This window comes from Carex rostrata, chromosome 1, assembly GCF_964058835.1.
Source record: "Carex rostrata chromosome 1, lpCarRost1.2, whole genome shotgun sequence".
Taxonomy (NCBI): Eukaryota; Viridiplantae; Streptophyta; class Magnoliopsida; order Poales; family Cyperaceae; genus Carex; species Carex rostrata.
In genome coordinates this window covers 13,629,600-13,644,845 of record NC_135918.1, presented here as the reverse complement: position 1 = coordinate 13,644,845, position 15,246 = coordinate 13,629,600, and the positions used below count along the sequence as shown (strand labels likewise).

General features: G+C 31.9%; 1 protein-coding gene across 2 annotated transcripts; it reads left to right on the top strand.

The window, feature by feature from the left end:
• The first annotated feature begins 11,624 nt into the window (after positions 1-11,624).
• LOC144559577 (FKBP-like peptidyl-prolyl cis-trans isomerase family protein) lies at positions 11,625-14,917 on the top strand. Of its 2 annotated transcripts, none has more exons than XM_078308642.1 (7): positions 11,625-11,782; positions 12,500-12,780; positions 13,486-13,569; positions 13,672-13,721; positions 13,853-13,901; positions 13,988-14,062; positions 14,684-14,917. In XM_078308642.1, exons 1-7 carry the CDS (start codon positions 11,746-11,748, stop codon positions 14,795-14,797), a joined length of 690 nt encoding a protein of 229 aa, XP_078164768.1. In that variant the 5' UTR covers positions 11,625-11,745; the 3' UTR covers positions 14,798-14,917. The 2 variants fall into 2 exon arrangements, with proteins under 2 accessions (XP_078164768.1, XP_078164775.1); XM_078308649.1 differs by lacking the exon at positions 11,625-11,782 and adding an exon at positions 12,392-12,416.
• The last annotated feature ends 329 nt before the right edge of the window (positions 14,918-15,246 follow it).

Sequence of the window (15,246 nt, the reverse complement as noted above, 5' to 3'; positions counted from 1 at the left end):
AATACGTTGTGTTCGTTTTGTAATTTCAGGTTCTTCTTGCATGAGAAGGTTTTCACCCAGGAAGAGGTGCTTGTTTTTGTCTCTAGATGCCTCAATTATGTAGCCAAGCATGATGAAATACACCAAGCTGAGCTACCTAGAACATAATCTGCTATGGAGTGAGATTAGATGTGTTCTCCGGATAGATGTACGTATACTCTCTAAGCCTAGATCTCTTCAGGAGACTTGTAAGCATATTGGAATCAAAGGGACAAGATCCAGTACATATTTTTGTGGTTATTTATTATGCAAGCCCTGGGTTACACCTTGATTCAATCGGTCTGTGACAATTAAGAAGAGATCCTTATTCGAGGAAATTGTTTATTTGTTAATGGTATTATGTTAAACGTATGTCCAACATGTATCCATATCATAGAGAAGATCCAAGAAATTTCAAACGGAAATTAAATTATATGACGATTGTGTTAAAAATATATATTTGTATGTAATTTAACCATCACATATAATAGAAGTTGAATTTGAAATTTATATTACGGTCCTCTAATTATATTACTAATACAGCTCGATGAGTACAAAATTAACAGAAGGAAAACTATGAGAGAGACATAGACTAAAAGTTAATAGAAGGAAAACTAAAAGTTCCAAGTAAAATGAGTTAGATTTAATTCATTGAAAAATAAACAAACAAAGAGAGACATAGACTAGGCAGCAAGAAAGAGAGAAAGAAAGAAAGAGAAAGAGAGGTCCAAAGGCCCAGTTTAGTAACATGCACATAATTTCATCATTTATTATCAAGCTCAAACTAGTTATAAAAGAAAAGAAAAATTAAGAAACAATGAAATGATCCAAATAGGCCTATTCTCTTCTCCTGGGTCGAAGATCAGTCAATGCAAACAACAGTTGACCTATTCTCTTCTCCTGTGTTTGCTGGCATCTGTGGAAAACAAGAAACTCAAGAATCTTTGAGAACAAGGTGAGATTGGTAGATGCTGTTGCAGGATGGCTGGTACAGGAAGCAACGCTTTGGGAAAAGTTTTGTAAATAAATAAATTATAAATTAGAAACTGGGATTTGGTTTTCAGTTTGGGTTCTTAGATAAGGATTGTTTGTTAAAAAGTGGCGTTTAGATAGGACCCCATGACAGGGATCTATTTCTAATTAGCTAAGGAATAAGGATGATGTACCTACTGGTAATTTTAATGAATACCATCTGGCAGCCTCTGCCCGATTTCAAAAAAGAAAAATAAAAAAGAAATGATCCAAATAGGCTCGAAATTCCCTTACTGCATGCAACCTACTACCTCTATCTATGCATACATGTTTAGTCGCCCCTCTTTCTCTCACAGTAAAAGGCACAAAAGCACAATTCTTTGTTCTCTAATTGGATGATAGTAATTAGCAATTATAACGATATATAAGCATATAATTAGCTTGCAGTGCTACAAAATCATGTTCAGTCTAGGCGGTTGGTTAGATGATCATACATTGTTCATTTTTTGTCACATATAAATAACATATATAATATATGAGCTGCCAAAAACATAAGCGAGCAATTTTATGTATGAAATTGTTTGTTCTGCGAACCTATTTGCTATATCTGTTGATATTATAGTAAATACTCCAATCAACCTAAATATGTTTGAGATCTTGGAGGAAATTGAAACAAGGTAAAATTAACGTACTCTTTTTTATTATAGTTTAGATCCTTGATAATATATACATACTACTGAAATTAGACCGCATTAACATACATATATATATATATACAACTAAGAGTAATTTTATTTATATCTTCATTCGTTAAAAGTTGTGCCATACTCTAGGTCATTTATAAATTATAAATTACTTTTAATTGAATGACTTGGGGTCTGGGGAACGAAGTTTTGTTTCCCACTGTGTTTGTTTGTTCTGAAATTACAGACATTATTATCTCTGTAAAATAAATAATTAAAATAATTTTGTTAAATCGAAAAGGTTAAAAAAAATCAAATACTTAACAAGGATCATCTAATTATATAAAAACGGTAATTTATACTATAATGTTTTCTTTAGGTATGCACGGAGAACCGCACAGGGCAGAGAATCCCAATCCAAATGGATTCACTTTGCCTCGGTTCCATGCCCTAAACGAGCACACCATAGCAAACACCAAAGGGGTGTTCCTCAATTCCTTGAAGACATGACAAAGTCAATAAATTACTCTCAATAATTAACCTATGTAACTTGGCAGATAAACTACACACAATGCATGTTTGAAGGAGACGTAACATGATTCCACCTTTTCAACACAACTCTTGAGCGGACCGGTTATGTCGAGACAAGTCTTCTGGTACATTGATCATGTCAAATTATTAGAAAATATAAACACAACACTCCCAAGAAACTCCTTTCCCTCCCATGTTTTATCTCATATAGCCTTTCTAGTTATTTCATTCCTTAATCTAGTATTGCCTAAATATTACATTAATTGTCAAGATATTACATTTATTGGAAACTTAAATATTCTGCTGCCTTTTTCGCTGATCCTCTTCTGATTTTCCGTGATATTCTTTGGCTCATGCTAACAGATCATGCTACCAAGTTCTTTGTGCATCAACTTTAACTAAACACAATTTTTGAAATAAGTACTTCGCCTTTGTCAATTACAAGAGGAATAGCTTTAACCTAGGTTAACTAGTTGTTCATAACTCTATTTCGTGTTTGGACACAACTCCTTATGTTCTTTCTCTTGGGTTAGCTGCTAACCTAGCTAAATCCACTATTCATCCAAACACACACCAGAGAATAACATGAATCAATAAGGGCTTATCTTTATTTAAAGGTAATTTCAATCACTAGACCTGTCATCATAATATCCAATATTCAAGAACCATATCGAACATTCAATCAATTAAAACAAAAACTCACATTACATATAGAGAATTAGTTTGGTTCCTTGAGAATTTCATTAAAAAAAAATTCAGATTGCAACGAAGATTCAGAATCATCAGCGACCTGAAATCAATCAGAATTCCTTTCAAGGCTTTGAGAGTATTACGACCGTTGGATACACATAATCGGAGAAATGAATTTATTACAGGTTCATCTGCTGATCTGTTAAATTAATTATAAAAAAATTGTCAACTTTAATTACAAATAAGTCACTGCCTTATTACATCTCTCCGAAGCAACTTCTTTTCTTCACCTTGCATTTATCTCTGAACAGCCTGCCTTATTACTTGGAATAGAGAGTTGGAAAATTGATTTAAAATTAGTAATTTATAAATTCTCTGAACAGCCTGCCTTAATTACCACATGTATTTGTTAATATTTCATACTATAAAAAAAAAAAAAAGATGTGTCTAAAATCTAAACTATAAATAAGACACGCCTTGCCTATATATAACTATGCTTAGTAGTTAAACAATATAAATCTGTTTACTAACCTGTACAATCCTTAGTAGTTAAACAATTTTGAAAGGACCAAAATGTACTCATTCAAATATAATTTAATAAAAACTTATTATTATATTGTTGTTGTTGTTATCTCTTATTTAAATTAATTTATAATATCCATTAGTACATTACTATTGTCAGGAGTCCGTCAAAGAAACGGTCTATCAGAAGCTTAAGAGAAAGGAAATCGGTGGGCAAACTAATGACGTCCATGATAAAAACCTTTAAAAAAAACGCTAAACTGAAAACCGAACTAGCTTTGTTACAGGTATGAATCTCTTTCAATACGATATTAGTAGTGGCATGACTGATATAGAATTATAAGAACAGTTCAATTAACTATTGTTTCCGATGGTTTGTTTAGATAAGAATGCTCATTATCTCTTTCTCGGTTAGTAGTGACAATGTACCCAGTGCTAACTTGACTGATAATTAAATGCAGTATCGACAAATAGTCTAAGTGAAATTAAGTAAGTGTACATTTGTGCATGATACATGTATTGCTATTACTGATTATTATTGTTACGACAGTACATAGTTTGTATACCGTACTATTTACAGAGACAGACCAGTTAAATTATTTTTTTGTTATTTGTGCATGATAATGGTGCAGGAAGATGCACTGAGAATGAAATATGAAAAAAAAGCAACTCACGCATGAAATTAATGAATTCATGTCGCACATGCAACAAATGGAGCACCTAATGAGGATGTGGATACAACAAATGGAACACGAAATACGTATGAAAGATTGTAAGTTTCTCTTTCTTTCTCTCTTCTATATATAAAAAGAGGGAGATCACCTGACAAGTGTTTTCTTTATTGAAAGATTGTAGATCTCTCTTTTTCTTAATTAATTAATTATTGCCAAAATATTTGAAAGTTTATGGGTTTTCCTTTCCTTTCATGTTATCAACACAGCATTGATAAAAAACTTAAGCTCTTTGGTGAATCGTCTAAAGAAAACAACAACAGGGATGAACCCGCAATACTATGGTGGGTTAGCACAGCAGCAACAGCTCCAACTGAGCCAAGCACAACAGCAGTGTCCGCACCCGCCCCAGCTGCAGCATATCAAGATGCAACAACAAGCAGCTCAAGCACATACCAGGATGCAGCAGCAGCAGCAGCAGCAACAACAACAACAAACAGTTCCAGCTCAAATGATGATGCAGTTACAATCACAAATGCAAGTGATGATGCTGCCACAAGGTCTGGGACAGATCCCACCAAGCTGGCAGAATGTTGCCTTGGGGTCGTCAGGAGGTGAAGCTGCCACAGGGGAAGGAGGAGGAGATCATGCGCCAGGGCAAGGATCATAAATAGTACTAGATCACACCATTAAAACTTAAAAGTCGACTGATGTTAATCAACGCTAATTAACATTCTGTTTTTTTTTTTTTTTTTTTTTTTGAGGGCAATGTCACATTTTGGATGATGTTAGACAACATTGTGATTTAATTGCTGGCGCTGTATGGGTCCAAATTAAAGTGCATTTGTTTCTACTAAAATTAATTTATGGTTAAACCTATAATTACAAAATAAAAACTGCTAAAGAAATCACCAGATTTACCTTAAAACCAATAAACTTCAGATTGCCCTCCATTTTGTTATGCACTACTTTTTCTTTTCTTTTCCTAATTAGCGCTATCAGTCCTCAAATTAAAGTGATTTATTCTGATTTAATTGCTGGCGCTGGACTAGATGTGTTATCCGCCAACATATATATTTAATAAAAATAGTTATTGATATTTTTATGTAAACTGATGAGAGATTTTGTGATGATTGTATATTGATTTTCTGATTTGTACATGAGATATACAATGTCTATTTATAGACTCTTTTGGTTGTCAAAGCCGTTGGTACTTTCTAATATGCTTTTTTAGCTAATTGCTTTATTACAGAGATTTGTATAATTGGAAATATGGTAACTAATTACTGGTGAGATGTTGATTATCTAAACGAATATTAATTCTAAGGGCCTGAATTGATCGATGATGAATCTTCTCTGAGATCTTTTGATATCACGTACAACACTCCTCCTCAAGTTGGATTAATTCATATATGTTAATTGATCCCAACTTTGAAGAGAATATTTTCAAATGGACCTTTGTGATCTAGTGATAGTGTATATTGAAAATGATTTTGTAGCATTGCAAGCTAATTATATATATACCTATCGTTATAATATCTAATTATCATCCAAAAACTATTATTTTAATGAGAAGGTTAGATTCAAATACCTCTATTTTCCGTATCTCTATTATATTTTTATTTTTTAAATACTTTAATATCTCAAAATTTAAACTTAAAAATCAAAATAAAACCGTTAGGTATGATTTATATGATTTTCACTACATGCTCATAAAAAAATATCACATTTCGATTTTTTTATGTGAATTAATAAGTTGAAAAATGAATGTCTAGAAATTATCCATTTTTATTCATAAAGAAATCCATTTTTACGAAATGGACGGTGCATGTCTAGTGTTGATCAAAGTCTTTTTTAACATTTTAATTTTCCGTTCAATTTCTTCCAGCTTTTTTCAATTTAATAAAATGAGAATTTGCTTGAGCGGTAAAAATATAAAAATAAACGATTCCTATAAAAAAAGAAAAAGAAAAGAAGCTGTTCCTAAGAAAATAAGAAGGTAAAATAATATTTTTTTGTTGTGTTAAAAATAAAAAATCAGAGAGGTAAACTTAGGATATTTTTTAGAATTACATATAGGTCCTTTGTGGAAATCCTTGACAAAAGACGCACATTCGTGTTGGAAAGTTTGCTATATATAGCACCCTATAATACAATTAATGTTCGATATAACCATTTTTAAATTAATATATAAGAGTATAATAGATACTATGTTTCCGTGTTTATATTTTCAGTTCGAAAAAGGAGGTAGAGATGATTAGCTTAATATTAATTGCCTCAACCAGTTCTGACATGAGAGATGCATATAGCTAGAGGGGATTGATTCTCGGGTAAAGGCAATTACTGGTCTTTCAAGGGCTAAACAAGAAATTCTATGTTAAGTATTTTCTGTTGGGCTTGTTTGATGATTTTAAGTTTCTAGCTTGTTGCTAATTGGATATGATGTTTTGAGCTTGGTACTGATCATACTCTTTGTTAAACATGTGGTGATTTTCCGACATTTTTATTTATATCATAATAAAAAAAAATCAAAACATATATCCCTGTTTAGTCAGAATTCTAAAAATACCCCAATCGCTAAACTGTTTAGCGGCCCCAAAGACTGAAGGAGGTACCAATTGGCCCTGCAGTTCCTGTCTAGAAGCCTCCAAGTGAAATAGTGGCCCATTTGTTATTTTTTTACAGAAATTTTATCAATAAAATAAAAAAACTTTGTGTCATTTATAAATGTTTATTATTCTCTGTGCCACTCAAAACAAAACAACCATTTTTATATATTGTTCTCTGTGTTGTTAAAAAAAAAAAGGCCGATATTTCATTTGAAGACCCCTATACAGGAGCTGCAGGGTCAATTGGTGGCCCCCGGTCTTTGGGGCCGCTAAATAGTTTGGTGGCCTGGGTGAATTTCAAATTCGAACCAAATAGGAGTGTTTTGATTTTTTTTTTTTTTTTTAATATGACAGAAATAAAAATTCGGGGTGATTTGATTATAAATTGTTGTAGGAAGTGTGGACCTCCACTGTAGGATGTCAGTACTCCAAGTGTGGTTTATTGTAAATCCTGAAGCGTAAGGTTTTATTAAATTCACTTGCCTTCAAATAAATTATAGAAATTTAGTGAAGTTACAAAAAAAAAAAAAAAAAAAATTACAATTTTCCTAATTTAATTGAAGTTGGCAAAAAGAAACTACTAGTTAAATTACTACATCATTTTGATTATAAATTATGCAAAGTTTGCGTGTCATTACTATGAATTTTGTAAGAAATATGTAAAAATATAAATAATTATACATAATTTATTTTCAAAACAATTAGTAGTCTAATTTAACATTGAAACCAGACCAAGAAGCTTGCATTAATTAATTATAAGCACGTCCAGGTAGGGGTGAAAACGGATCGGATACGGATCGGATACGGATCGGATAGTGGTAAAACCATATTTGTATCCGTTTTATTTTTCGGATACGGATACGGATACGGATCGGATAGTGGCAAAACTATATTTGTATCCGTTAGACGGATACATACAGATACGGATCAAATATCGGATATCTGTAGATATATACATAAATATTTTCATAATTTATATTAAACTATATGTTGTATATATATTATCCGGATATGAATAATTAAAATTCAAAACCATATTCGTATCACTATCCGTCCGGATATTCAGATATCGGATATCCGTATCTAATTTCTGAATATGGATCCAAATTCGATCGGATAATATCCAACCCGTTTTCACCCCTACGTCCATTGGTATAGCATATATATCATGTATACAGTTATGGGTATATTTAATATCGCAAATTAATTAATAAGTGAGATATGTAAAGGATACTTTGGATGATAGTGCTACGAAATCATATAATTATAACTATAATCATTTAATTAGTTGCAGTGCTACAAAATCATGTTCACTCTAGGCGGTTGTTTGGCATGATGATCATACACTCTTCATTTATGATCGAATATAAATAACATACATAACATATGAGCTGAGAAAAAACATAAGCGAGCAATTTCATGTATGAAATTATCTATTTTGTCTCCCTTTTTCAGTTAGCATATGCTATTACCAAATTATTTAATTTGTTATACTAAACGATATATTTGCTATATTTTTCTTTATTAATTATGTTAGATAATACTCCAATCAACATCATCAATTAATTAAATATGTTTGAGATATTGTAGGAAATTAATGCAAGGTAATTAACATTTTTTTATTTGAACTAAAATGAAATTTAAGTTGTATTTGTTTAGATTTTTCATAGCACTACTTGAAAATATATAGAGAGACAGACTGTATTAATCATATATAATTAAAAATATTTTTTCATTAAAAATCCTTATTTACCTAAAAAGTTGTGTTATACTAGTCAGTGTAAAAATAATGAGCTTGTTAATACCATATTAACTTTGAAGGAAATTGATAAAAAACAAAATAGAGATTAGTGTTGCTTGACGATGCGGAGAAGGTGATGGGAATTGAAAACTTGTCAGTTTTTGTCATCTCCAATCTGAAAAAGGTTAAATGGTTTTACATTTTTTTTCTTACTTTCTTATTTTAAAATAACATTAATAATAATAATTATTATTAAGATTATATGATAATGATGTTACTTATGAATGATGATTTTAGGAATGAGATGATAAGGGAGGTACATTTTAATTTGGCCTATTTACATTACATTAATAAATTGCTCTTAAGACCATTCAAGTGAGAAGTATGATGTTAAAAGGACCAAAACACCTAACTAATTATTTAATCCAATGATAAATTCTTTTATTTTGTTAATATTTCTTAGTTTAATTTATTTATTTTACTCATTAGTATATTTCTCTACTGCATAGTTAAACTGGAAACTCAACTAAAGACTTTTCTAACGAAAAACACTTGTTTGTCTACTTGAAAATTTTTATACTAGTTATGTATATCTTCAATACAAACTAATTGTACCGATTGTAAATTATATGTTTCTAGCTAAGTATTGACAGTATAATCATAACATACTATTTACATAATTATAAGACCAGTTAAAAAAAAAATTGTTTTTGCAAAAAATTATGGTACAGGATTCTTCACAGAGATCGAAACTTAAAAGCATTTAGGACTAACTTAACGAGAGAGTTTGGACTAACTTTCAGATATATCTCCAATGAAATCAAATCTTACTTTCTGACTTGTTGTCAAAAGCATTTAGGAATTTAATTAGCGGTAGAAAAAAAAATGAGTTGAGTTGAAAAAAATATCAATTGTCCATCATTATTATCTAACATTTAAATACAAATAAAAATAATTAAGAAAACATCAATATTTATGTTTAAATATGATAGGGTTATGTTCCCAAAACCCTTTTAGTTTCAATATAGATCACGAACAAGACCGGGATTCGGACCTCATTTGGAAGCCAACCCGGAATGAAAATAAAAAAACCTATGATTGAAGCCTATAATGTTGAAAGTCCATAATTGACTGACATAAAAGGGCTGATATACTAACCCCTCCGACCTAAGATCCATGATGATCGCCCTTCGGGCGACATAACCACTCACAATGTCGGTTACAACATAACTGGCGACGAGATCGGTTATAACGTGACCATGATGACACGATCTCATAACCGTCCCACGAACTGGCTTATTCCTTATGCACAAGGTGGTTCAGAGGACAGAGGTCAAACTATATAAAACCCCTCCTTTGACAGGACAAAGGCAAACACTAAGGGAGACACACTTACACACCCATATACTCGGAGATAACATACAGGTTAGAGTTCAATATTTCCGAGACCTTCCACAGTCTTCAAAATCTTCAACCCAACTTAAGAGACTCGAGATCATTTCCATATCTCCAAGAGTCCAAGACCACCACTTCTCGGTCTGCGACTTCAAGCAGGACGAGTCTGATCCAAACTCATTTAAGCATACAACCTGTTGTCCGAGATAATCCGTATCAAAATATATTTATCAGCACTTTTTTTAAAAAATATATAATTTTTTCAGACACGTTTATTTAAAAAATAAATCTAATTTATAAGTATCTGAAAACAAGGACATAATGAAAAGACGGGATATACACCAAACAAAATTCATTAGTAATTATCTATTTAAGCATAAAAAAAAAAAACTTTGTATAAATTTATCGATTTGGTGTGCCGTGTACATCTCCATTGCCAGAGTCCAGAGGTGTCTCAATTTAGTTGGAACTGTCTAAACTCTAAAGTCTAATTAAAGACTAAATTAATGAAGAACAATCACTTCTTAATTACATGATCAAACCAAAAATTATTATGAAATTAATTAAATTAAATTTTATCGGAAAACCATTAAACCCCGTTATACACTCCTATTTGATTAGAATTCAAGTAAATTCGGCGTGAGGTACAATACACAGAATTTCTTTAATATTTGTGTAATAACAGATTGGACGGTTTGGATCTAAACTGAAAAGTTGAGTTACCTTGGTATGAATTCTTATACACTATCCTTTAATTTCATATCTCCATTCTATTATTAAGCACGTTGGGTGTCCGATCCGCCAACGGCTACGATTGAAAGATGAAACTTCGGAATTGATCTCAACCCTCCAATTACATAATTGGTCTTCTTTTGATTAAATGCATCGGTTTTATGTATAGAAGTCTAAATTTAGTTAAAAACATACTCACCACATGTACTGCTGCACGATACATTACAATTAAAATTAAACAAATTCTGAAATTTAGCTATATATTTATCTGTTTCCTTATTTCTTTATTTCCATATTTCTTCTCTTTAATTGAGAAGACTCCACCTTTCATTTTCTTATTTCTTTGTTTTCTTACTTTTTCTTTGTTTCTATACAGATCACAATGAAATTTTTTTTTTATATTTTCTTTGTTTCTATACATATTGTTGTGGGCAGTTTAGAATATATTTCCAATATATAACATATCAATGTGTGTGTGTGTTCTAAATTGGAAACAAATAAGAAGAGGAATATAAATTAGAAACAAAGAAAAATATAAATTGGAACGTGTGTGTGAATATATATTTCTCTTATAATATGTGTGTGTGTATCATATACATACACACGATAACACTTTTTATTTATGTTTTTTGATATCATATTATATGTCGATATTGAATTATTATACGATATTTGATATTAGATTCGAATCGAGCTATTAATATGTCTTAATTTTTGGATAATTATTATTATTTTCATTGATATTTTTTTCTTATAGTATGTCTCCGTTGCAACGCACGGGTATGAAACTAGTATTATGTTATCAGTATTGAAGCATGGCAAAAACAGAACAAATTATCCATTCAATCTGGTAAATATTTTAAACTTCATGCAGCGCACAGATAATAAGTATTAAAACAGCGCTGTATATAGTTATTGCGCTGCATAAAGTGAAAACCGCTCAGTTAGAATCTTTACCCATTCAATCACACAGAAGACAGAACTCAAGTTGTCCAATGGATATATCCAGTGATTAATATAGTTGTATGAATTGATAAGAAATGGATATCCCAGTTCTTATTTGAACTGGAGACGATTGTGGATCAGCTAACGAGTGGAGGAGAGGCGCGTTGTATGGCGCGCTTCTTTATCTTTTCTCTGGTTTCCAAGAATTCCAGGAGAAGCTTCTCCTTTCGACACCCATGGCTTCTTCTCTCTCTACTCTCCTTCTTCCCTCAGGTCTCTCTCTCTCTCTTTCTCTCGGCCCTTTTCCTTTAACCAGCACACACTGTTACTGAGAAATTACAACTCTGTACCCTGGTGCCGAGCTTGACCGGTATAGAATTGAGAAATGTGGTTATCATGCATTGTTCAAGTTCAATATCAGAAGCTAAACTAACTCCATTCATCGTTTTTTATTACCAGGCTTGACCAGTACCGTACCAGTCAAGCTCAGTACCATGCTTGACCGGGTTTCATTCCTAGTACTGGGCTTGACCTGTACCATTACTAGTCAGGCCCAGTACAAGATTTGACCGGGCTTGACCGATACAGAACACCATAATTGAGAATACTGGTTATCATGCATTATTCAAGTTCAGTACCAGCACGGTACCGGTCAAGCCCGGTATAAATATCAGCATCAAGACCAACTTCATTCATCATTTTTCATTATCGGGGCTTAACCGGTACGGTCAATCCCAGTACCGGGCTTCATTCACAGTGTTGTGCTTGACCTGTTCCAGTACCAGTCAAACCCGGTACAGAACCAGGAATGCTGGTTATCATGCATCATTGAAGTTCAGTACCAGTACCATACCAGTCAAATCCAGCACCAGACTTGAACGGTACAGAACCAGAAGTGAGAATACTGGTAATCATGCATTCTTCAAGTTTTGTACCAGTAGTATGAATATAAGAATCTAAACTTAAAACTATTCATCATTTTCATTTCAGGGCCAAGTTTTTCAAAGAGATTACAATGTCGAAATCAACACAAATCCACAATTAAAAATTATAATGTTGAAATGTGTCCTTGTTCTCTAAGCCGTGAAAACAATGTGCCCGCAATTACTTACAAAAAAGATGATTTTTCGATTAAAAGGAGAAGCATGGTTGGATTATTGTGTGGCATATCGGCTTTCAATTTGCTCCCATTTAAAGCAAATGGAGCGGGGTTGCCTCCAGAGGATAAACCAAAGTTGTGTGATGAGTCATGCGAAAAGGAGCTTGAAAATGTATGGTGAGATAACAGTTAGCCCTTTTAATTTTAATTATATTCATTCAGAATTTTTTTTCTGACCTAATACAGTTGGCCCTTTTAGTACCACAATATTTTTTCTTTTGTTTTTAATCTTATAATACTATGGTTTCATCAAAAATGGATGCTAATTTGGCTATCTGTTTTCTAGAGTTAGGCTATGGTACTATGCATAGCGCATATTAGTCCGTACTATGGATCAATATCGCCATTTTCAAAAATCAAACAATTGATCTAAACCATTCAACATCATCTCCATATGAAAATGTACTTGCAGATCAAATTTTACATTTGTTTAAATAGGTAGAAAATCACTTGATCTAAAGATTCTAGATCATTCAAAATTAGTGATTTTCTATCTATCTAAAAATATAGGAAAAAAATTTAGAAAAATATAAAATTTATCAGCAAACAACAAATAAATAAATAAGCAACAAACAAAAGGAAAAATTCTTTAGAAAATGGGAACAATTTAATTCCGAACCAGTACTACAGAGCACTGTTACCATCAGACAATTTATTTGCTACTGTCGTAATATATATATCAATTTAGTTAAAATCAGAAAAACAAACAGTGAACTAATAATCCATATGATCTCTGGAGCATTCTGGACCGTATTTTTCTTTCATTAATTTGTATGAAAGTTTAATTGAGAAAAGTTTGGGTATAATTTGATTGTAGATACCGATGGTAACAACAGAATCTGGTTTGCAGTACAAAGATATTATAGTTGGCGAAGGTCCCAGCCCACCAATCGGATTCCAAGTCTCTCCCTCTCTCTCTCTCTCTCTCTCTCCCCATCTCTCTTTCTCTCTCAAAATTTAAGTCCTTTTTATCAATCTTTTTATTTTTCTTGTGGATGTATAGGTAGCAGCAAACTATGTAGCAATGGTACCTTCAGGCCAAATTTTTGACAGGTGGTAGCTATATCTTCAACAGTTCAACTCCTTTTAATTTTTAAATATTTATGTTCTTGCATATATTGGCAAATTTATTGTATCAAATTTACTAATTGTTATGAAATTGTATTTGTTATTTTGGACTACAGTTCATTGGAGAAGGGTCTACCTTACATATTTCGAGTTGGCTCTGGCCAGGTATATGTAATAGTAATTCACATGCACATTATATATATTTTACTTTATTCATGTTTATCATATAATGAACATGTGTTAAAATATAGGTGATCAAGGGCCTTGATGAAGGCATTTTGAGCATGAAAGTGGGAGGAAAGCGACGACTTTACATACCAGGCTCGGTACATGTTTTCTCTGCCTAATTATTTAACCCTTATAAATCCCCAATCTAACAACATGGAAATGAGTGGGGATCAAGTTCCTCGTGTCTTTCATTCCTCAATCATGCCTCACATCTTTATCTTTGTTTTCAAAGTCCAAACAGTTGATCCGAACCACTCTCAATATGATATTCATATTAAAATATGCTTGAAAAGCAAATTTTATATTTATTTTTTTTGGAATTTTTTATATTTTGTTAGGTAGAAAATTACTGTTTTCCAAGAAGATTTTGGACCATCCAAAAACAATAATTTTGTACCTATCTAAAAAAATAGTAAAAAATTACCAAAAAATATAAAATTTGGTCTCCAAGCACATTTTAATATGGAGATCATGTTGAGCGGTTTGGATCGACTATCTGGATTTTGAAAATGGAGATAAGAATATGAGGCAAAATTGAGGCATGAAAAACATGATGCATTTTAACCCTACTCCATGAAAATCTCACTCTCAACCTTGCACTTTATATTTTCCTTTCTTATAACTCATAAGTCGTATATAGCACTGCTTATCTAAAGATTACATATAATCTAGTAAAATTGATAGACAAGTTTCACTTGTTTGGTTTAAATTTGGTTCAGCTGGCATTTCCAAAGGGGTTAAATTCAGCGCCAGGTAGGCCGAGAGTAGCTCCGAATAGTCCAGTAATTTTCGATGTCAACTTGCTGTACATACCTGGCCTCGATGACGAGTAAAGCTAAATGTTGTTTCAAATTGTTTGAAGGTTCCTTTTCTTTGTTCGTTGTATTTTTTTTTAATCTAGTATGCTTGATTTTAAAAAGAGGAAGACAATCACAAATGAGAAGAGATAATACGTATGATTCGGGAATTGTTCAACTTTGATTATTCACTCTTATTGTTTGAATGTAAAGATTACAAATATTTTTTACTTGGTCTCTGTGACTATATAAACTCGAAAAAAAATTGAAAAAATAAATATTATTCTTCAAAAATGAAATACCATCGTAACCTTCAAAAAAAGAAAGACCATCTTAAATTTTGTCATTTGGCACAAAAAATTATTTGTGTTTCTGTCAATATGCACTGGTTTAATTAGAAGTCAGGAACATAAAAATCACCTCTAAACATCAAAATTAGCCCTTTGTATCATCTTTATTTCTCTTCAAACTTCTAACTCAGGTAA

What these genes read in the sequence shown, in the direction of transcription:
- LOC144559577 (XM_078308642.1), top strand. Translation starts at nt 11,746, where the DNA reads ATGGCTTCTTCTCTCTCTACTCTCCTTCTTCCCTCAG. An exon ending in TACTCTCCTTCTTCCCTCAG is followed by an intron (nt 11,783 to 12,499) that starts GTCTCTCTCTCT and finishes TTTTCATTTCAG; the next exon opens with GGCCAAGTTTTTCAAAGAGA. An exon ending in GCCCACCAATCGGATTCCAA is followed by an intron (nt 13,570 to 13,671) that starts GTCTCTCCCTCT and finishes GTGGATGTATAG; the next exon opens with GTAGCAGCAAACTATGTAGC.